Here is a 22181-nt window from a genome sequence, read left to right as displayed (position 1 = left end):
GATTGACATTTGTGTATGTGAACTTTTCCACAAATGTGAGAATCATGCCTGGTGGAGTATGGGATCTATGGTCATTGGTTATAGTCCTATACATGGCTTCAAACCTACCACATATAGCTAATGGCTCATGTTGTATGGTGGGTTTAAAGTTAGCAAGGATGTTGGGAGTTTTTTCCTTATGTCCTGTTGTTAAAATCATAAGTGCAGAAAGTCTTTCCTCTTTGTCATGGTAACAGCCATTTTTGGGGGCAAAGTCCCCAGTGATGTTATACCTTTGACTGAGGTGAATGGGTAACCACAATTTGAACAAATCCATGCGATCTTCTGGGGCTACACTAAGTTGTGTGCAATGTCACTCAAAAATATCGCATGAAGTGAAGGTATCTAAATTACCATCATATTGTGGAAATTCTCTTTTGAGATCTAACAGGATTTTTGTTCTCTTTATATCATTTTCTTGAGGAGGTTGATTAAAAGAAAACAAATCCTTTTTCCTATTGTGGGCTTGTACAGAGCTAGAAGTGGCATCTAATACTTCCCATCCACTTCTATTCTCTTGTACCCCTGAACCAATAGTATTTTCCCCCGTTGTTAATGGGAATTCCAGTGTACGTACCACTGGTAATGCAGGATAAATCATAGGGGTACTTAAACCCTCCTGATCATCCCTGATATCAAGTAGTGTTGCATGAGGTGCCATATCAGATGCATTTGATTGGTTCCTTGTTGCACCACTACTTTCCCTGTTATATACACAAACCTGATCTAACAATTGTGACCACAGATTCTCAGCTGATGTGTAGCTAGTTGGTAAAACTGGATTAAACATGCTGTCTTTTGCTAGCTTAATGGTAAGAAAATCCATATCTACCTGAGTTATGACCGGTGTATTACTATTTCTGTCTGTATAAATGGAAATGAAGTCCTCAATCCTGGTTCAGATTGGAGAATTTATCTTACAGACCTGAGATCACCCAGCGAAAGTTGCAAACTTACGCCTTACTAGAGATTCCCAGTGCGTAATGTCTGCTCAAAATTCTTACTACGTCGCTTACGCGTGCCCGCTAGACAACATTCGAAGACGTGCTTCTATAGGAAATACAGGTTAGAAATGTTTTTCTTTACAGGGTCAGTAGGAGGCTGCCCTATAAAAAAAACAAAAACAAAATAACCAGAATAAAGTGTTCTACATGAGTTGGTCACAAGTAATATTCAGAAAAGGAGAGAAGAGAAAAAAAAATAGAAAATTTGTTATAACATTCCTTATAAAATATCTCAAGTTTGTAATCAATCAAACCTAGTGCTGACTAACTCTCAGTTCCCTAGTCCAGCTAGAGAAAGAAATGTTATAGCATTAACCATAGGCAGAATACTATTACATTTTCCCTTAAGAATATTTCACCAAGATATTAAAGATATCATTGTGTAACCATTATAGCAAATAAAAAAAATCTCTGTTTCTAATTGTGATTTTCCGTGGCCTTTGGAGATCACAATTTTAAACAGGCCTGTTCGGGCACCATATGTTTTAATTTGGTGTCTGCACAACCTTCACTCCTCTCTGAGGGTCTCATAGTTACACAAAATCTTCTCTTCATCAATAGTGATGATTATAATTAATTATAGGAATATGACACAATATTTTCCTCTTTAATCTATTTTCTCTGTCTGATATTGCTACATCTGTGACCCCCTAGATTACTTTATTAATCTTCCAAAAAGTCTTTTTACTTTTTCCATCCTTTACCATAAAAAACCCAGACAGAGAGTTGCCATTGTTATGTTATGCATAACAACCAAAGCTCCATGTGAGCTAAACATGCAAGCTATTACAAAGCCAATGCCACCCAAATATTCCTTGACAAATCTATCAAGTCCCCTGCATATCTTACCCATAATGTATCATTGCATATTAATGAAACCTTGAAATGGGAATTGCAAGATAAATGGTTTACATACAAATAATACAAAGGATAATATAGTATGCAGTACAGTACATAATCTCAGAAGTGATTTTCTAACTTTAATCCCAGTAATGAATTACCCCATGCAGTTACTAAATAAACTTCAATGCATATTCAATTTAATCTTTCACTAGTATATAACCTTGGTGTTCATGCAAATATATGTATATATGTTTATATGTATGTGTGTATGTAAGGAACTGTATGCATGTGTTATATAATTCTGCTATCCTCTGTGTACGTGTGTATAAGAATGTGAGATAAAGAAAACACATGGCGGGAAGTATGTGAGAAGTGTACAAGCGTGTGTGTATGGGAGATATAAGCGTGTGTGTATGGGGCATATAAGCATGTGTGTATGGGGGATATAATTAAGGGTAAATTGTTCCCCCAGCACATCCGGCGAAACTACTAGTCTATAGATAAATTGTGGAGGGCAATCTATCAGAGAAAACAATTATGTGTATGGATGTGAATATGTGAAAATACATGTGTGAGTATAGAGAGAGAGTGTGCTATGTGTTAGAGCCTCATGGCATGGTAGCCATGAGGTCGTCCTTGTGTCTTTGTGTTGCTATGTATGTGGGGTGAAACCTCATGGCGAGGCCTGATAGTATGTGAGCATGTAGATGAGACAAAAGGAGAGAGAGAGAGGATTTCAGATTCATTGTCTTATCTAGTGTGAGTGTTAGCTCTTATAGATAGACAGGAAAGGAAAGTTTAGGCAATAGAGTTATTATAGAAGACAAGTTATTATAGAGGACAGAGTACCTTGAATAGTCTGAGGAGTCCAGTGAGACAGGTGTGTGTCTGTGTCTTGAATGGAAATGGCAGAGAAAAGGGAGCTGTTTTTGGCTGCTTCAATTTATATACCTCCTCCCATCATGCATTGCACCAGCTCAAAGCCCCACACATCCACATTGTCTGTAACAAGAGACTCTGCTAGGTGGTATATCCTGTTGTAGCTCCTATTACAACCATGTCTGTTCTTTTGTGTAAGTTTTGAGCTATTTAAAATCTAAGTCTTCTGGCCCTTGCATGATGGCACTGAGATAAGTTAATATTGGAGCTCTTTCACAGCCACATTCAGAGGTAGATCCCAGCAAAAGCTGGCCTACACGCTCGAAACATCCCGATGATGACAGAGCCAGAGAAGCCTTAGGACCACAGTAGGGACGCAGTCAAAGACAAACGATCCAGGTCCAGGGAAAGGCAAGGACCCTGAGACAACTGGTCCAGATATTGAGGCAGCAGGAACGGAGTGTCAATGGAGAGACTCCGAAAATCTAAGTACCAGTGACATCTGGGTCAATCTGGAGCCACCAGCAGGACAGTACCTCCGTCTTGATTGAACTTCCAAAGAACTCTAGGAAGAAGGGAGACCGGAGGAAATGGGTACACAAATTTGAAGGACCACTTCACTGATAATGCGTCACTGAAGGTTGCTCCAGTACCTCTAGTTCTGGACCCTAACACCGGCAGTGTGTGATAGAGTAAGGAGGCCATGAGGGCCACCTCTGGGAGGCCCCCTCTGCTCACTAGGGATTGAAACCTCTCTTGGAGAAAAGACTAGTCCCCAGAATGCACATTGTGATGGCTGAGGAAGTCGACTTCCCAATGGAGAACTCCCGGATATGAACACTGCAGAAATGGTCAGGAGGAGACCATTGGTCTGTGTCAGAATGTGTGACACTTCCTTCATTGCTGCCCAACTACGAGTGTCTCCTAGATATAAGCCACTGTTGTGACATTATCAGACTGAACCTTTACAGGTTTACGGTGAAGCATGTGTTAGGCCAGAGCGAGGGCCCAAGACAGCTTGAAGTTCCAATAAGTTGACTGGCAGAGCGGAAGCGACAGACGTCCAACTGCCCTGAAAGGAGTGCGGACTGGTCACTGCGCCCCAGAGACTGTCATTCGTAGTAAGGATTACCCTAGATGAGATGGCCATAGCCACCCAGATAGAGACAGATGCACCTCCGGAGAGGGCATGATCGTCTGAACAGTGATCCGATGGAGAAACCCGTTCCATGTGGAGAGGAACAGTTTTTGCAAAGGCCTGGCATAGAACTGAGCAGATTCCACCCTGGATTCCAGAACCTGCATTACAGAGTGTAATGACACTTGTCGACTGTGGAGACATCTGCACACTCGTAGTTGAAGAGAGGAGATCTTGTCTGACGTCAGAAGGATTCTCTGATTCTGGGAATACAGCGGGGCTCCCAGATGGATCATACCCTGTGAGGGATTCAGGGAGGACTTTTTCCCAGTTAATTAACCATTCGTGCTTGTGAAGAAAAGCAATGGTTAACTGAAAATGTTTCTTAAAGTACCTTGGTGATCCTGCTAAGAGCAGGAGGTCATCAAGATACAGGAGCAGTCGGATACCCTGAACAGGTGGGCTGTCATAAAAGCCATAAATCTGTTAAACCCCAGTGGGGCTGTGGACAGTCCAAAAGGCAGAGCCCAAAAATTGGAAGTGTTTCTGTGGCACAGCAAACCTGAGCCAACGCTGATGAGAGGGCTCTATAGGTACCTGTAGGTATGCGTACTGAATATCCAGCAATACCATAATGTCCCCAGGTTCCATAGCTCAGATGATGGAGCGTAGGGGGTTCCCTCCTAAACCTAGGCACCTTTTAGGAATTGGTTAAGGGATTACAGATAGAGGATAGACCAATGAGGACCATTCGGCCTCTGCACCAGAAAGAAAGTAGAATAACCAGTCCCCCGCTGAGATAATGGGGCTGGCATAATTACTCCTGCTTACCGCAAGGACTGTATGGCTTTCTGGATTTGTAAAGCCTTGTTCGGGTCTGAAGAAGGGCCTGTATAGCAAAACAAGTGTGGGGAGGCTGTCTGAGCAATGAGAGGGCGTACCCGTGAGAGAATTCAACTCTTACCCAAGCATCCGTGGTGACTTGACACCAGCACTGGTATCTCACTCTGGGATAAAGGCTTGTCCCGTCAGCCGGAAGGTGTATCCTCATCAGGTTTAGAAGCAGGGCGTCTGGAGTTGCAGGTCTGCTTGGTTCTGGGCATGGCGGCCCTCGTGGAGGCTGACAGTCTAGGAAAAAACTGACCTTTAGGCTTTCCCTGAGGACAAAAGGACTAAACAGATGTAGTTCGTGGCCTTGTAGTGTAAGTAGCTGAAAGCAGAAATGTAATTTGTTATACTGCCAACGTTGTTCCAATCTTGTCAAGGTCAGGGCCAAACAAGATCTCCCCATTATAGGGTAATCCATTTTAAAGGCTATTTTGGAGTCCACCTCTGCCTTCCAGGAGCACAGCCATAGGGTATGGTGGGCAGATACAGTCGCGGCCGAAACCCTGAAGGTTAGGAGACTGGTACCTAAAGTTGTTACTCCATCATATGAAATCTGCATATTGAATGTAAGCAAGAGACATCTGATCCCCAGAAGTTTTTGAGGGAAAAATGGTCTACTAATGCATCAGCCCATCTCTCAATAGCATTTAGCCATGGTTGGATGGGCAACAGCCCCTGAAAGCGAGTATATTTGATTTCAGGCAAAGCTACCACCTACGTATCCATAGAATCTGTCAGAGCAGGGATGTAAGGCGTAGTAGCGCTCTTAATCAGACTAGTATCAAGACCATCGCGACCATAGGGCTTACAACGAGACCCTTGCAGTAGGGTCTCTTTGCCGCAAGCCCTGGAGTGCTTTTGGCTCTATCAGAGCCAAAAGCACTCCCACTGACATCACTAGTGGTGTCAGTGGGGCCGGCCCCAGACGGTAGGCGTTCCCATGGGAACGCCTCCGTCTGAGCAGCCACGCCCCCAGCATGCCCACCAAAGAGGGCGTGCTGTCACTCACCATCGACAGCATGCCCCCTTTGGTGCGAGACCCATAACGACGCACTTGGGCAACATCGACCCACTTGCGAGCACTCAAGGCTCGCGAGCGCGTCTGAATTAGGCCCTCACTGTCATCCTAGGAGTTCTCTGCTGCACCATAGAGAAAATGGCCGCCTGGAGACCTCAGAGGAAGCGTGGCCCACGGAGGAAGCAGCTCAGGGATGCCACACCATGCGCTGGAAAGGCGCGCTGAGCTGAGAGGAGGAGCCACTAGACAGGGAAGGCTGCCTCCCCTGGCTAGCAATTAACCCCCGGGATGCCAGCTCCCACTGCCACTATAATCCCTGCTGGTCTAGTGGACCCGCGGGGTATGCCTTTATGGAGGGGGAGCCCACCGCCACAGTTAGCGCCTGGAGGCATAAGGCTGCATGTACACGCGGGTCACCGCAAGCGGTGACCAGCGACTTACCTATCCCCGTCGATTCAGCAGCAACCCAGGGATTCCTTCAGAGTCCGGCTAGTACAGACTCTGGGTCCCGCTACGATCCCCAGATTTGTTCTGGCGCCGCAGCGCCTGCGGGGTGTAGGAGCGGCAGCTTGGACGACCAATGGACAGTCTGATGCTGCCGCTCTGAAGAGTAATAAAAAAGAATAAAATAAATTAAAACTCTTAAAATAAAATCTAAGCTTAAGGGCTGCTAAGCAGCCCCCCTGCGCCAAGGGTGACTCAACTCCGGCTGGGCACTAACTAAAACTGAGGTGCCTCTGGCTTGGGGGTGGGGTTATAGGGAGAGTGGACCAGTGCATCCTGAGAGCTGAAAGCTTTAACTGCGTGGTGCCCGGATTTGGTTCCCAACCTATACCCAAGGTCAACCCTGTGGACCCCCTAAGGACCCTGAAGTAGAAAAAGGAATGAACTGCAAAGTATTGCAGGAAATGGGATGGATGCAGTGGCAGACTGGGATATGAAGGGCCCAGAGAGGAAATACAATGATATAGGCCTATTCGCTGCAGCACGGCACTGAAGGGACGTTGCCATGAAGCAGAGAGGTGAGACCAGTCACTAGAGGGGGCATGGTCAAGAAATATTTTATTATTTTCTTTTATCTATACTAATGTAATAAGAACGTTGTGTCTGTCTGTTTGTACCAAGTTGGCGTAAAAACTACTGAACCGATGAAAACTGCATAATTTTGTAGTGGAAACTCCTAGAAATAACCAGCACTTTGTTTTATCTCGATCCATCAAGTTAAAGCTGAGCAATAACAAAACCAAATTTATTAACATCATCAATGCAAGAGATCGGTGTGGCACGATGAGTGCGGACGGTAAGGGGTGGGGGGAGATGCTTTGGGCCCGCATTCACTGGAATCGGATAGGGTACACAGCAGTCAGTGCTCAGGGCACACATTGATATTCTTGTGTGGTGGGTGAAGGTGCTGCTACCACCAGTCTGTATAGCGCTGCTGGTCATGCGGGGCCACTCCAGCGACAGGGCCCCTATGCAAAGCAATACAACTATAACACCTCATATAAAAATACATGTTGGCAGAAGCGATTTCAATGTGGATGAAGCCGTAGATCAACCTCAGCCTAGCACTGCATCTTTTAGAACTGCTGCTTTTGATTACCTTGTTGCTGGCATCAAGTAAGTGAATAAGTCATCATGTCAGGCAGGTAGCATAAGGTTTAAAACATGGCAAGATGCTGCATCTGTAGTGGCATTTGTCTAATTAGCAAGTACCAAGAGAATAAAATAAATTAAACTTTGTTTCTTTAAATAGGTGCATATATATATATATATATATATATATATACATATATATACACTGTATATATAATATATATATATAATACATTGTATATAATCTAGATTTTACTATTTTTTTCTTAAAAAATGTAAATATATGCCCAGCTGCATGTGGCCACGTCTCAAGTGACTGTGCACACAAATTGCATCTGCCCTACAAGTCTGTGGGGCCTATTCATCGTCGTAGGCCATATGGCCTCCGATGATTAAGTAATCATCTCGCTGCGAGGGATACTTAAGTATCCAACTCACAGCAGGGGAAGCATGACACCGGAGCAATTCATCATTGCTCCGGTGCGGGGAAAACTGCTCCGAAAAGCAGCTGTCCCCTCGGTTAGTATTGCAGCTACAGAAGTAGCTGTGTTACTTACCTCCTTCCCGACGGCGCGGCTACGCATGCGTGACCTGAGGTCATGCATGCGCAAAGCCACCGGGGAGGTAGTGAGGAGGCAGCAGAGGGATCCCCAGAAGTCCTTCCCACAGGAAGGAGCAGGGATCTGATAACCGAAGCAGAAGAAGATGGCGCTCCTTTTCGGACTCCTGATGATGAATGGCCCAGTAACTAAAATATGCAGAAACTAGCGTTTCCGCATGTTTGATGAATAGGCCTCTCTGTGAGAGTGACAGACATGCTGCAAAATCGGGCAGGTCTTAGGCCAAAAAGGAAGATAGGGATCCACCGACGAGAATAGCAGTATCTGGAGCACAGGCTGACTGGCCCAGTTTGTGCCTCCAGAAGAGGGATTGACAAGTAATGCCTGATGCCCTGTTACTAGACCACACTCCAACCTCTTTACTCTCCATGCACCTTGGAAATTCAGTGAAAATACATACATACACACTCCTAAACAAACACTAATCAAGTATCCCAATATAAATACCTTTCTGCATCGCCTTACTGAAGACAGTTGGATGAGCTGAGGGCCTGATTCAGAGCCGGTCGCTATTTGCGGCCGTTCGTTCTGAAAAAAGTGGTGGCTATTCAAATGAACCGTTCGCTCTTTGCGGTCTGTTCACGCCTCTATGTCTGAACGAGCGAACAAAACTTGCGGTCGTTTTTTTGTACAAAATGCCCCCTGGCCGCTCGCATCATACGTCATGTCCGCTATTTATTAGATTAATCGAGTACATGGAAAGGCGTATGAACTGCTTGCAGTGCTTGTGGTTGGTTTTTCCTACCGCAATCTTGCGAGCAGTTCTGACTATAAAATAACCCAGTGACGTGGTCAATGACGCTGCTGTATTAATTATGCACACCCATAAAATGCCCGTTTTCACCTTTAAGTACGCCTGCGTTTTGATCTCCACTCCCCGTTTTCAAGCACCTTCCCCTGTTACCACCCACATACGCCTCCTCCTGTCCCTCAAAATAGCAGGCATTCGCTATATTGCGAACAAACAATTTCTGGCCGCACTGACTGGTTCGCGCATGCGTATTACAATCCGTACGCATGCGCAGTTGTGCAAACATCACTCGGAGCGAACGAGCAGCCGCTAACGAGCGGCTCTGAATCAGGCCCTGAGTTCCACAATTCAATCTGTACCAAAGGATGGAGGCGGCATCACCAGCAGTAGACTTCCCTTACACTCAGCCAGGTAAATACAGTAACATGAAAAATGCAGTCATTCTAAATGTAATGGATAAGGTGTTGGTTGACAACCAGCAGCAGCACCATAAATTCAAAATGATCGGGGAATATGTGTGCTGGGATCTCTTAACTTGTAGAGACAGCAGCCCACCCAGCAGTCATCCATCATATGATCACACCAGTGGACGAAGCCTCAGAAAATTAAAAGTTCTCCTGCGCAGCATAGCTCAATTCACATACCCCCAACTTCAACTCAAACCACATCAATTCATGCCTACCACAGATAACTTCATGCCCTATAATTAATACATACTTCACCCAGGTCAGTTCATGCACCCCCTTCATACAATTAATGTCCCCTCCCATGTAATTAACTTCTACCCTAGCATCACCCTCTGAATTTCTCTATTACTGCTACATCCCTGCTGTCCTGCTACTAGGGATGGCCATCGACCATTGGTGATTCATAATCACTGATGGTTTATGGCCGATGTTGAATGTTTTTGCCATCGATGGGAGAGAACCAGTTGGACTCCCTCCATCGATGGAAGAACATAACCGAATAGTTTTTGTTTTTTTTCTTCGAAATCCCTACCTTCTACTACACACCGGCTGTCATGTGTCCCTACTACTTCTATTACATCCCTACTGTCATGTGTCCCTACCACTACTACATCCTTGCTGCCATGTGTCCCTACAACTACTATTACATCCCTACTGTCATGTGTCCCTACCACTACTACACCCTTGCTACACCCATGCTGTCATGTGTCCCTACTACTACTATTACATCCCTACTGTCATGTGTCCCTACCACTACTACACCCTTGCTACACCCCTGCTGTCATGTGTCCCTACTACTACTATTACATCCGTACTGTCATGTGTCCCTACCACTACTACATCCTTGCTACACCCCTGCTGTCATGTGTCCCTACTACTACTATTACATCCCTACTGTCATGTGTCCCTACTATAACACTTCCGTTGTCATCTAGGTCCCTACTAATACTACCTCTGCTGTCATCCCTACTACTATTATATCTCTGCTGTCATGTGTGTCCCTACTACCACATCCTTGCTGTCATGTGTGTCCCTACTACCACACCCCTGCTGTCATGTGCAGAGCCGGCCCTAGGCATAGGCATGATAAGCAAATGCCTAGGGGCGACTCTGCATGCTAGGGGCATTTTCCATCAAGCAGGGCTGAGGCTGAGCTCTGCGTGCGGCCACCTCTTCTTCCTAATCTGTCACACTGTCAGTCCTTCCAATCCCTCCTCTCCCTCACCCCCCCTGCCGCCGGCAACTGCCGCTAGCCGCTGCTGCTTCCCAGTGCCACCGGCACCTACCCAGAGCCTGAGAGCCCGTCGGCACAGCTAACCCCCCAGCGTGCTGCCGCGATCGGAGCTCTCCGATCGGGCAGTGCAGCAGATGGCCAGGCGGCCGGTCATGTGACCATCATCCGCATCTGCCTGGCCCCAAAGTCAGAATGAGCTTCTGCATAGAAGCTTATTCTGACAGTACAGGTCGGAGGCGCTAAGATGGCCGCGGGAGGGCATGCTGCGCATGCCCAGCCGCTGCCACACCTCCCATGGGCCTTTGCGGAGCAGAGCCATGAGTAACAACTCATGGCTCCGCCTCCATCTTGTCCCAGCCACAGCCCACAGCCACTGTAAAATAACGCTCGCTGCACAGGTAAGAAGACTGACTCAGGGTGGGACAAATAATATGAAGCACAGCTATATATATATGACGGTCACTCAAATATATATATATATATATATATATATATACACACTCATATATATATATCTATACACATATATATATATATATCTACACTCATATATATATATATATATATATATATATATATATATATGTGGGTGTGTGTATATATATGTGGGTGTGTGTATATATATGTATATATGTGTATGGATCCCATGGGAGCGGAGGGGGGGCACCACCCAAAATCTTGACTAGGGCACTAATTTGGCTAGGGCCGGCTCTGGTCATGTGTCCCCTACTATCACACTCCTGCTGTCATATGTGTCCCTACTATCACACCCCTGCTGTCATGTGTGTCCCTACTACTCTACTACTATATACATGCTGTCATGTATATTCCTATTACACCGCTGCTGTCAGTAGCGCACGCAGGGGGGGGTTTCTGAGTACCCAGAAACCCCCCCTGAAGGACCAAAATTATTTTTTTCCAGTGACAGAGACAGCCTTGTCTCTGTCTCTGCAGCAGTCACAGGCCACCCACCACGATTAGAGCTGCCCAGGCACTGACTGCAGGCCTCCCAGGGGAGTTAGAGGATCACCAAGCAGCCCGGCACCTCGAAGGAACTCCGCAGCTAGCAGCAGAGCAGAGGAGGACACCTTGACTGAGAACGGTGAAACCTCCCTATGGGGATGCTGCAGTGGAGTAGCCCCGAGGAAGGTGCACTTCACCTTGGATGGCATAGGCACTGTGTAGTGCACCAGGGTATCATCATACAGAGGGGGTGGTCTAAAATGGCACCCCAACGGAGTGACAGGCAGCTCATATAGCCAGAAAGAGTAAAAGAAAGGATGACACCATCAGAAAGGTACAGGGTGTTCTAGGGCTTGAGGTGGCATTCTGGCAGATTAAAAGCCCTGGCACCGCTCTTTATAAACAGTGTAATTGGGTCCATGCGTGCAGTGCCAGAGGCGGATGTCAGAAAATTTACAGCCCGGGCAGCTAAACGCGGCAATTTCAAAAGTGCAATAGTGTGTGTTCCTATGTCTGAAGTAGTAACACAGGCAGCGGCAGCCTGCATTCCTCACCCCAATACTCCTCCAGAGTCCCGTTCTGCCGGCAAACTGACTCGTGATGATTAACCCATTGGATGCAGGAAGTAGGCATTTGTACTTCACAGTATAGAGAGGTGTGTGCTGCTGCTGTGTGTCACTGAGAGGGTGGTGTGATTGGCAGGGTGTGTGTGACAGGGTATGTGCTGCTGCTATGTGTGACACGGTGTGTGTGCTTCCAGTGTGTGACACAGTGTGTGGGCTTCCAGTGTGTGACACGGTGTGTGTGCTTCCAGTGTGTGTGCTTCCAGTGTGTGATACGGTGTGTGTGACACAGTGTGTGTGCTTCCAGTGTGTGACACGGTGTGTGTGCTTCCAGTGTGTGTGCTTCCAGTGTGTGTGCTGCTGCTATGTGTGACACGGTGTGTGTGCTTCCAGTGTGTGATACGGTGTGTGTGACACAGTGTGTGTGCTTCCAGTGTGTGACACGGTGTGTGTGCTTCCAGTGTGTGTGCTGCTGCTATGTGTGACACGGTGTGTGTGACACAGTGTGTGTGCTTCCAGTGTGTGTGCTGCCGTTATGTGTGACACGGTGTGTGTGCTTCAAGTGTGTGACACGGTGTGTGTGCTTCCAGTGTGTGATACAGTGTGTGTGCTGCTGCTATGTGTGACAGGGAAAGGAATGATTGGGGAATATAATTGCTTTGTTGTTTATTTATGTGCTGTAAAACCCTCCTGGTTGGAGTCACAGATAGCCACCATCTCTGTTTGTGCTGCTGGGGTTACAATACAATATGACCTGGGTGCCAGCATGCAGCCTGGAGTCTCCACTGTAAGAAGTGGCAACAGTGGAAAAATATATATGTAGTTGCTTTTTTTTTTATTTTTTAAATCAACCGTTTGGAAACCCCCTTTTAAAACTCCTGCGTTTGCCCCTGGCTGTCAAGTGTGTCCCTACTACTACATTGCTGCTGTCATCTGTGTCCCTACTACTACAGCTTAAGCTATCACTCAGCTTCCGGGATCACCTGTGCACTTACTAAGCATGTGCGGGTGTCAGCTGACGCATGAGTCAGTGGGGGAATGGGGGGGTAGTGTTGGACTTGGCCATGCAGGGCCAACCGGGGAAATGCAGTGGTAGGGGTCCATTCTTAAAGGGTTTGGTCGGTCAACGGAGGGTGATGCCATCTTCTACAGAGAGTGCATGGTCTGGGCTCCTTTATGAATTATACACCATAGTGCAGAGAATGCAGTATAATGTAACATATGTATAATAATTAAGCACATGATGATGATCTTGTCTGTATATACTACATTAATGCATTGTACATGTAATAGGGGACCATGGTACTCAGTGTCTAAAATACAATGAGAAATGCCCTAGGTCTATTAATTGTGAAATACATGTCTTTGCAACAACAACAACAACAAAAGATTCAGCTATCTAGGCTCTTACCACTGGAATTACTTAACTGTAGGTTAGTGAATGAATGCAAAGCTACAATGTCATTGGAGTCACTTGTAGGAACCTTGGACCTAATTCAGACCCGCTCGCTAAGGCGCGATCACTCGCTGTGAGCGATTTTCACCCATCTGCGCATGCGTATAATTCGCAGTGTGCGTGCGCAAGCCATTCGTTGCGATCTGATTTTGGTAGCTTGTAAGCCACTATCAGGTCGCTACTTTGAGTGACAGACAGTGCCGTTTGTGGGTGGTAACAGGGGAAGGTACTTGTGAACGGGGGAGTGGTGTTGCGAACGCAGGCGTGTCTGTCCGTCAAAACGCCATTTAAAGGGCATGCATAATTAGCAAAGTAGCGTCATTGTACATGTCACCTGCATGTATTTCAGCCCGCACTGATCGCTGTGCTTGCGGTGGGGAAAGGCAACCCCAAGGGCTGCAAGCAGCTCCGATGGCTCACGATGGTCCCAATTAATCATACATTTCCCGGAGATGACGTGTGTTGCGAGTGGCAAGGGGGCGTCTTCAGACAATTGCGAGTGCACTTTGCCGTAGCTCACTAACACACAGTAGGCGTCCATACGCGACGCAGTGCGAGCGCTTAATTTACATATCCGGCCCTTTTGCCAGCGAGCGATCTCGTCTTGCGAGCTGGTCTGAATCAGGTCCAGTGATAATTGTGTTAAAGCCTACAGCTAACAAGTGGAGGGGACAGGATTGTGTTGTGATCATCGACTTTGTTTAGCAGGAGGACTAATCTTGATGTAGTTTCTATAGAAAAGAACCATGCACCCATGTTTATCAGTGGTCTTTCTCCTCCAGTTAACTGGCCCTCTAATAGAGTAATAATGTATAATTCCAGTGCACAGTCTGGAATCTGACGCCTTGAGGAGGGGGTGGGCCCTCAGTGGGGCTCACTGTGGATTTACTTTGTATGACTGTATTATACCTGACTGTGGGGGTCATTCAGACCCGCTCGTGAGCGGCAGTATGCTTGCGAGCGGGTCGATGTTTCCCCACTGTGCATGCGCACGACGGAGGGAGCTCCGTCGTGCGCATGCGCGAGACCTGGCGAGTGACGGGCTCTCCATCGCTCCGGGTCTCGCACCAAAGGGGGCGTGCTGTCGATGTTGATTGACAGCATGCCCCCTTTAGTGGGCATGCCGGGGGCGTGCCTGCCAGATGGAGGCGTTCCCATGGGAATGCCTACCATCTCAAGCCGGCCCCACTGACATCACTAGTGAATCACTCCAGGGCTTGCGGCAGCGAGACCCTACCGCAGGGTCTCCATCGCAAGCCCGATGGTCGTGATGGTCAAGACCATCGCGACCATCTTCATGGACGCTCGCTATAGCTGTGGGTGGTAACCCACAGCTATGCGAGCGTCCATGAGGACGCTCCAAAAAAAGGTAGGAGGGCCCTGATTCAGAGCGAGCGCTCTGGTCAGAGCGTTCAGCTCTGAATCAGGCCCTGTATTCAACTGGGTTCAAGAGAACAATGATCCTCCACAAGAGATTAATGGGGGCCCATTTATCAATGAGTTTTATCATACGCAACAAGTTTTAAAACATTTTTTCAAACAGATGACAGTTAGGAGCTGATTGGCTGGAGCACCACTATCATAGACAATTAGTTTAAAACTTGTTGCGTATGATACATCTCGTTGCTAAATGGGCCCCTAATGATTAGCTCACCTATTTAAGTGATTATGGATTTTCTTTGTTGTTTCTCATAACAGAAAAGTTCAGACATCTACAAACTTCCAGCATCCATTCTGAAGAGATTATATGATGAAGATTCCTATGACGGTTTTGTTGGGCTCATGGGCAGGAGAAATTCAGGTAATATTGAACTTTACCGCAAATCACTGAAATATAATTAATCACTTAACTTACATTTTTTTTCCTCAAAACCGCTCAAAAATTGTCTATTTTTTTTAAATTTAATAAAGTTTAGAAAGTATTCTTTAAACATATATTTATATATTTTATTAATCAAACAATATGCCTGAGGGTGACTCGCACCCCTTCATATCCATAGGCACCAGTTGTAAACTTACCTCTTACCCCCAATTGGCAATAGACCCCCTAGTAGTCACAGATCCTATTAACAGTACCCCCCATATCCCAATAGTAGTACAGGTTGAGTCTCCCATATCCAAAATGCTTGGGACCAGGGGTATTTTGGATATCGGAATATTCCGTATTTTGGAATATTTGCATATTATAATGAAATATCTTGGGAATAGGACCCCAATATACACACAGAATGCATTTATGTGTTATATAGACCTTTTACACACAGCCTGCTGGTCATTTTATACAATATTTTTTATAATTTTGTGCATTAAAAAAAGTTTGTGTACATACATGAAATTCATTTATGTTTCATATACACCCTATACACACAGCCTGAAGGTTATTTTATACTATATTTTTAATAATTTGTGCCTTAGACAATTTTTTGTACATTAAACCATCAAAAATCAAAGGTTTCATTATCTCAGTCATGCTGAAAATATTCCGTATTTCGGAATATTCCGTATTTCGGAATATTTGGATATGGGAGACTCAACCTGTAATAGAGAATAACCCAACACCCCCGTGTAAAACATCCCTGTTTTTGCACATCCTCCTCCTCCTCTTCTGTAACAGGTGTAATTTTTTTTAATTATCTTAACCCCTCCTCCAGTATCAAATAATGTAATTGTACCCATACCCCATCCCCACTGAAAGTAGATCTCTCCCCCTCCCCGGGCTATTACCCCCTACCCCTATGGGACTTTACCCCTCCCCCTCCACACATGCAAAGCGCAGCAGAGCAAGGGTCAGAGGGGACTGATGATTAGTATCCCCTGCTGTAGCTAATCTCTACACTTGCAAAGATCAGCCAAATACTGCCTCTTCTCGCACTTTTGTACTCGGCGTATGCGCTCCAGAATGCCGTTTATACGTCATTATGGAGAGTGATTTTGGCAGTGATGTTGGCAGTTATGGTTACTGCCTAGGGGAGTCAGAGGACATCCATTTTGAACATGTGCAGAACAGATCTCCTCTTTAAAAGCCTGGGGAAGCAGTGGGGTGGCACAGTGGCATGGGTTGCGACCTTGTCAGCTGAAGCACGGCTGACTGCGGAAGCATTCCATGCCACCACACCAGTTAAGTGGTTAAAATCAAAAACATGTCTAATAGTCACAGCCCAGTAAAGAAAAAGAGCCAAGATGTCTCACACAAAAAAAATCTTTAAGATGCAGGTTAGGACTAGTTTAAAGTATAGATCAATTCTAATAAATATTGAGAAAAATGTAATTATGTTCACAAGAGCTACTAGCATGTCACTGATTTTAAATAGGAAAATTACATGTTTGTAATGTAATAGTCCATTAGTTTTATAAAATGTATATTGGTAGCCAGGGGAAGCCTCTCCTAATACTAATGCATGAAGTATATGGTTTGCCATCCACCCCAGATGTGTTTGCCAAAGTCACCTGAATAATAAACTATTTGTACCTTGACTACGACACTGAGTGAAGCCGCTAGTGGCTGGGGGTGGAGAAAATACCTTACACACCAGTAACAGAAGAGCTACTGCAAGAGCTATGAAGGAAGTAGACATATCCATCAAGTATGGAATCAGCTTGAGCATCGCAAAGTAACAAGATCAGCTACCTAAAACTTTCTATTTTTGTAACACTGAATAAATTTTTTTTAATATTATTATTAATCGGAATCACATGCTTGTACACTGGCTTGTTAGTAGAATGACCTCCATGGCATATAAACTGCATGTGTTATTAATATAATTCCCTTATAGTTTATTTATAACATGCCATAGGAGATAGCAGTGCAGGGCACTGGGGCATGGAAATGATGTACAAGTAACATTTATACATAATAGATAGCAGCATGTAGCTTGTATAAAGTGCAGTCAGGCAGGAAGCAGATGTGAGCAGCAGGTGTGATGAAAACACCAGGTGATAAACTTTCCACTGACATATTGGACTAATAATGTAGAAATGCACTACAATCAGCACCGTGATCCTCTATAACTAGGTTATTTTGCTGTTTTCTAGACTCTAAGGAATTCCCCTCGTTGCCCTTAAAACGTAAGTAAAGATTCATAAAATTGATTATTAAATAGTAATTAAAAATAACTATGATTATGAAGTTATGTATATAGCGCCATTTCACTTTGGGTGTCAAAACAGCCTTAGTTACTCGGGAAAACTTAAGCTGGGTACACACTATACAATATGGGCCCGTATTCAATTTGAGCCGAGCCGCGTTAACTCAACGCGGCCTGGACTTAACGTTTTCCAGGCGTTAAAGCATCGCGCAAGTGCCCGCGTATCCCCATATTCAATTTGAAAGTAGGCGAAAAAGGGACCCGGCGATACTTGGATCATCGGTAAAAAACAGGAATTTTTGTGAAATAATCCTAGGACCCCCCTAAACATGTCCAGACATGGGGGATCACTATGGGTACCCCCCTTTTTGGCTGCAAAAGAAAATCAGGTTTTTAAATAGCTGCAGCAGTTGTTTTTTTTTCCCGGCTTTGAAGAGGTGATGCAGAAGAGCATTTAGCTTATTTTTTTCATTTTTAAAAATGGTCCCATCAAATTTGGGGTACATGAAAATGAGTACTAGCATATTTTTAAGTCCCAAAATGCATTTTTTTTAAATTCTGCAAAAATGCACCTGCCGCGGCTATTTGAAACCCCGACTTCGTTCAGTAGTTAAAAATGGGGGTATCCATAGAGATCCCCCATGTCTACACATCTTTAGGGGGGTCCCTAGAATATTTTCCAAAAATTTCCATTGTGTTGTACCTGTCAAAAAAAGTAGTAGAAATTTCCAAAAAAAATTACATAAGGTCCCCCCCCAAAAGCCAAACCAGCCCCAGGCTTGCCAGCCAGTGGTGGTTTCTAAAAATATGGGGAACAAAAAGTGTAGGGTTCCACCGTATTTTAGAAACCAACCCAAGGCTGCAGGGACCAGTTCTGGTTTTAAATATAGGGGTAAAAATAACTTGGGGATCCCCCTATATTTAAGACCAGCACCAGACCCAACCGACCGGGGTGTAATGCCACAGCCTGGAGAACCAATCACCGGAGCTCCAGGTCCAAAGCATTAGCAACCCAAATTGGTCAGTACAAGCCGGTGATCTCGGGGGGTCGGGGACCCCCCAAAGAAGGGTCCTCCCCCTCCCGAGCACCACAGGCTTACGCTGAAGCCCGGGGCTCTTCCCCATACCCCTGGATTGGTGGGTATGGAGGTAATGGGGGGGCCATATAATGTAAAAATATTGTGTTTTACAGTGGAACTACAAGTGCCAGCATGCCTGCCATTGTGCACTTGTGGAACAACAAGTGCCAGCAGACATGCGGCACCTGTAACTTCACTGTAAAATAAATAGTTAAAAAAAGACAAAACACACACACCGTGAATAGTATAATTTTATTACACACACCTACCCAATCATACATACTTAAGTATACCAGATGATTCTATCCTCTTCTGCAGTAGAATATCCGAAAACATGGCACTGCAAAGAAGAATTCATACTGCCTATATCCTGGCGCTGGTCTCCGCAGGATCCCCGGGACTTGGCAAAACAAAAAAACGAGTTTACCCGATCCACGCACTAGCTATCAGTATGTGTGTTGCCACACATACTCATAGCTCCCGAATGCCAGCTGCCGGAACATGCACGGAGCTGGCAGTCCCGAGAGCCAATCCGCGGCCGCGCTGTCTGTAGAGCGGCCGCTGATTGGCTCCGGCAACTGACAGTTCCCACATGGTGTGACTCGCCCACGTTACCCCTATATTTAAAACCAGAGCTGGTCCCTGCAGCCTTGGGTTGGTTTCTAAAATATGGTGGAACCCTACACTTTTTGTTCCCCATATTTTTAGAAACCACAACTGGCTGGCAAGCCTGGGGCTGGTTTGGCTTTTGGGGGGGACTTTGTCATTTTTTTGGTAAATTTTTACTACTTTTTTTTACAGGTTAAACAAAACAGGAATTTTCAGGAAATGTTCTAGGGACCCCCCTAAAGATGTGTAGACATGGGGAATCACTATGGGTACCCCCATTTTTAACTACTGAAGGAAGTCTGGGTTTTTAATAGCCGCGGCAGGTGCATAAATGCGGCTTTGAATAAGGTGATGCAGAAGAGCATTTAGAAGGGTTTTTTTTAGGGCAAAACAACTATGGCCATCAGATTTGGGGAACTTGAAAATGGGGTTCAGCATATTTTAAAGTTGCTAAAGTGACTTAAAAAAAATAGTGAAAAACCCACCTGCCGCATACACCTGCAATCAAAAAAACACCTGGCCCATACTTAGGGACCCCCCCCCAGAGTAAAATTCGCTATTTTTTAAGTTTGTACCCCAACTTTTTTTTCTTTTGCTCCCTTTTTCAAAGTCAATTTTTGGGGTGCCCTTAGTTTATTTATTTTTTGGCACAGATTACCTTTGGGGGACTGTCTGAAGGCTGCAGGGGGGTTCAAGAAACGTTGCACCCCGAAACCCCAATCCTACACTTTTTAACGCCTGCCATTCATAGGTGATACTTTACCGCCTATTACATTGCATTGACTTAACGCCTAGGCGGAAAGTCTTTCAAATTGAATACGGGGTAAAACTAAAACAGGCGATAATGATGTCATCGGCGGTAACTTAACGCGGATCCGGACTTAACGCTTCAAATTGAATACGGGCCCTTGATGCTTAATTTGATATGTGACACATGTATATCTGTGTGCGACTGAGTCTCCCAATTAGCATGCAAATTTAGTTGTTTTGCCCTAAAAAAACTTCTAAATGCTCTTCTGCATCACCTTATTCAAAGCCGCATTTTCAAGTACCCCAAATATGCTGGGAATAAGTTATTTTCTGGAAAAAATACTCCTAAATACTATTCTGCATCAGGTATAGAAAAACGCTATTTACCAGCTATTGAGCCCATATAAAACACCAAATACCTTCAGCGAGCCAAATCGGGGGATACCATAGTGAACCCCCCATGTCAGAGCATCATTTGGGGAGGTGACAGGCTGATTTTCCCAAAAATGACAGTACTTTGCGCTTGTTACAGTATCGCCGGGTGCCGTTTACGCGTACTTTGAAATTGAATATGGGGTAAAGCGAGCACGCGCGCAAAACTTTAATGCCTACAAAACAGGCAAAGTCGGCGTTAAGTCCGGCCACATTAACTTAACGCGGCTCGGCTCAAATTGAATACGGCTCACAGTCTCTTGGTGCGAAGTTGCATCGAGAGACGCCCAACACTAGCAGAGTTGCCCACAGATATACATGTGTTACTGTACTAATCAAATTAATAAGCAGTCTCATGGCATGTTGTAGGCACAACGCATTGCCACTTAGATGCATTCTCAGCAAAAAAAAAAAGATAGCAGACATTAGCTGAGCTGCACGGGACCCGATGGCTCACTCACGCCAAGCAAATCGTGCTGCATGGTGTATTGAGGCTAGATGAGCAAGGATGCGTTGCAACTAAGGGCCATATTCAATTAGTGGTGAAAAGTCCCAGACTTTTCACCTGCTCTACTTTCAGCTGACGTCGCGTGTTTTGGAGGCGGAAACTTATTGGGCGCCCCCCGCTATTCGCCCTATTCAATTCCAAAACACGCGAAAACGGCAAGCCGCGAAGTCAGAACAGGCGGGAAGTACTGTCAGAAATAGGGAAACTGCCAGAACATCCCAAAAAGATGCACTAACATTGGGGATCAATGTAGAGGTCCCTGAATAGCCCCAATAAAGCTATTTGGGGTACTAAAGTTGTGGTGAAGAATGGCATTAAGCAATATTTTCTGGTGAAATTAAGTAGTCCTGTCAAATTTGGGGTACATTAAAATGGGTGTAAGCATATTTTAAAGTCGCTAAAGTGAAGTTTAAAAAATTGTGAAAAACTACCCAACTACAGGCACATGCAATCAAAAAAATACCTCCCCCAATACTTGCAGACCCCCCTAAAGTCTATTTCGCTAGTTTGTATGCTTGTACCCCAACTTTGAACTTTTGTGCCCCCAAAACGAAAGTACTTTTTTGGGGTGTTCCTCACTTTTTTTTAGTTTTTTTTTTTATAGTTATCTATTGGGGGGCTGGCCTAAGGGTTCTGGGTGGTTTCCCCACCTTTGCACCCCCAAATAAAAAAAATTCACTTCATTTCACCACCTATTTATAGGCGAATCTTTTTCGCCTATTACATTGCATCGACTTTCTGCATACATGAAAAGTGTTTGCCATTGAATACGGAGGAAAGTTTCCGCCTGGCGAAACGACGTCATCCGCAATACTTTTCCATGGATTCTGACTTTTTGCTGCTAATTGAATATGGCCCTTAGACGCGTTTTTGGCAAAACAGACGCCCATCGCTAGCAGTGTCTTAAGGGACCAGGCGTTCCGAGAGGGACTGTTTGGCACAACTGCAGCAAAGACGAGTGAGGACACATCAGTAGGCACAATTCAGTGAGGCCATGTTGATGGAACTGGGTACTTAGCAGAGTGTGACGTAAGCACATATATAAATATATCCAGGCATATCATTAGTACATGGTATAGTGCTGGTGTAATCCATAGAAAAAGAGGGGAAGGGGGTACCGCACAGAACCCATTAGTTGTATAATGAATTATTATCTACCAACATATTGCATCCTTATATTATAATATACAATATACTTCGTTGGTGGTGCTTCCAAAGCCCAAGATATAACACATGAACAGAAAACCGAAGAAGGAAGT

The 22181-nt window shown here is 45.2% G+C and overlaps 1 protein-coding gene across 4 annotated transcripts in view; it reads left to right on the top strand.

Annotated features, from left to right (window-relative positions):
• The window catches only part of TAC3 (tachykinin precursor 3), an 82769-nt gene that overhangs the window by 50664 nt on the left and 9924 nt on the right, over nt 1-22181 (top strand). For 2 of the 4 annotated variants that reach the window (XM_088473188.1, XM_088473189.1), the window contains exons 3-4: nt 15158-15260; nt 17492-17524. In XM_088473188.1, the coding sequence (XP_088329314.1) occupies nt 15158-15260; nt 17492-17524 (136 nt within the window). Of the gene's footprint in view, nt 1-11882; nt 12096-15157; nt 15261-17491; nt 17525-22181 lie in introns of those variants that run through there. The other 2 variants (XM_088473191.1, XM_088473190.1) reach the window with 2 other exon arrangements.

Source organism: Taudactylus pleione, unplaced genomic scaffold (assembly GCF_031769625.1).
Source record: "Taudactylus pleione unplaced genomic scaffold, aTauple2 ptg000130l, whole genome shotgun sequence".
NCBI lineage: Eukaryota > Metazoa > Chordata > Amphibia > Anura > Myobatrachidae > Taudactylus > Taudactylus pleione.
Note: the sequence above shows the minus strand (reverse complement) of the source record. Positions and strands in the feature narration are given on the sequence as shown.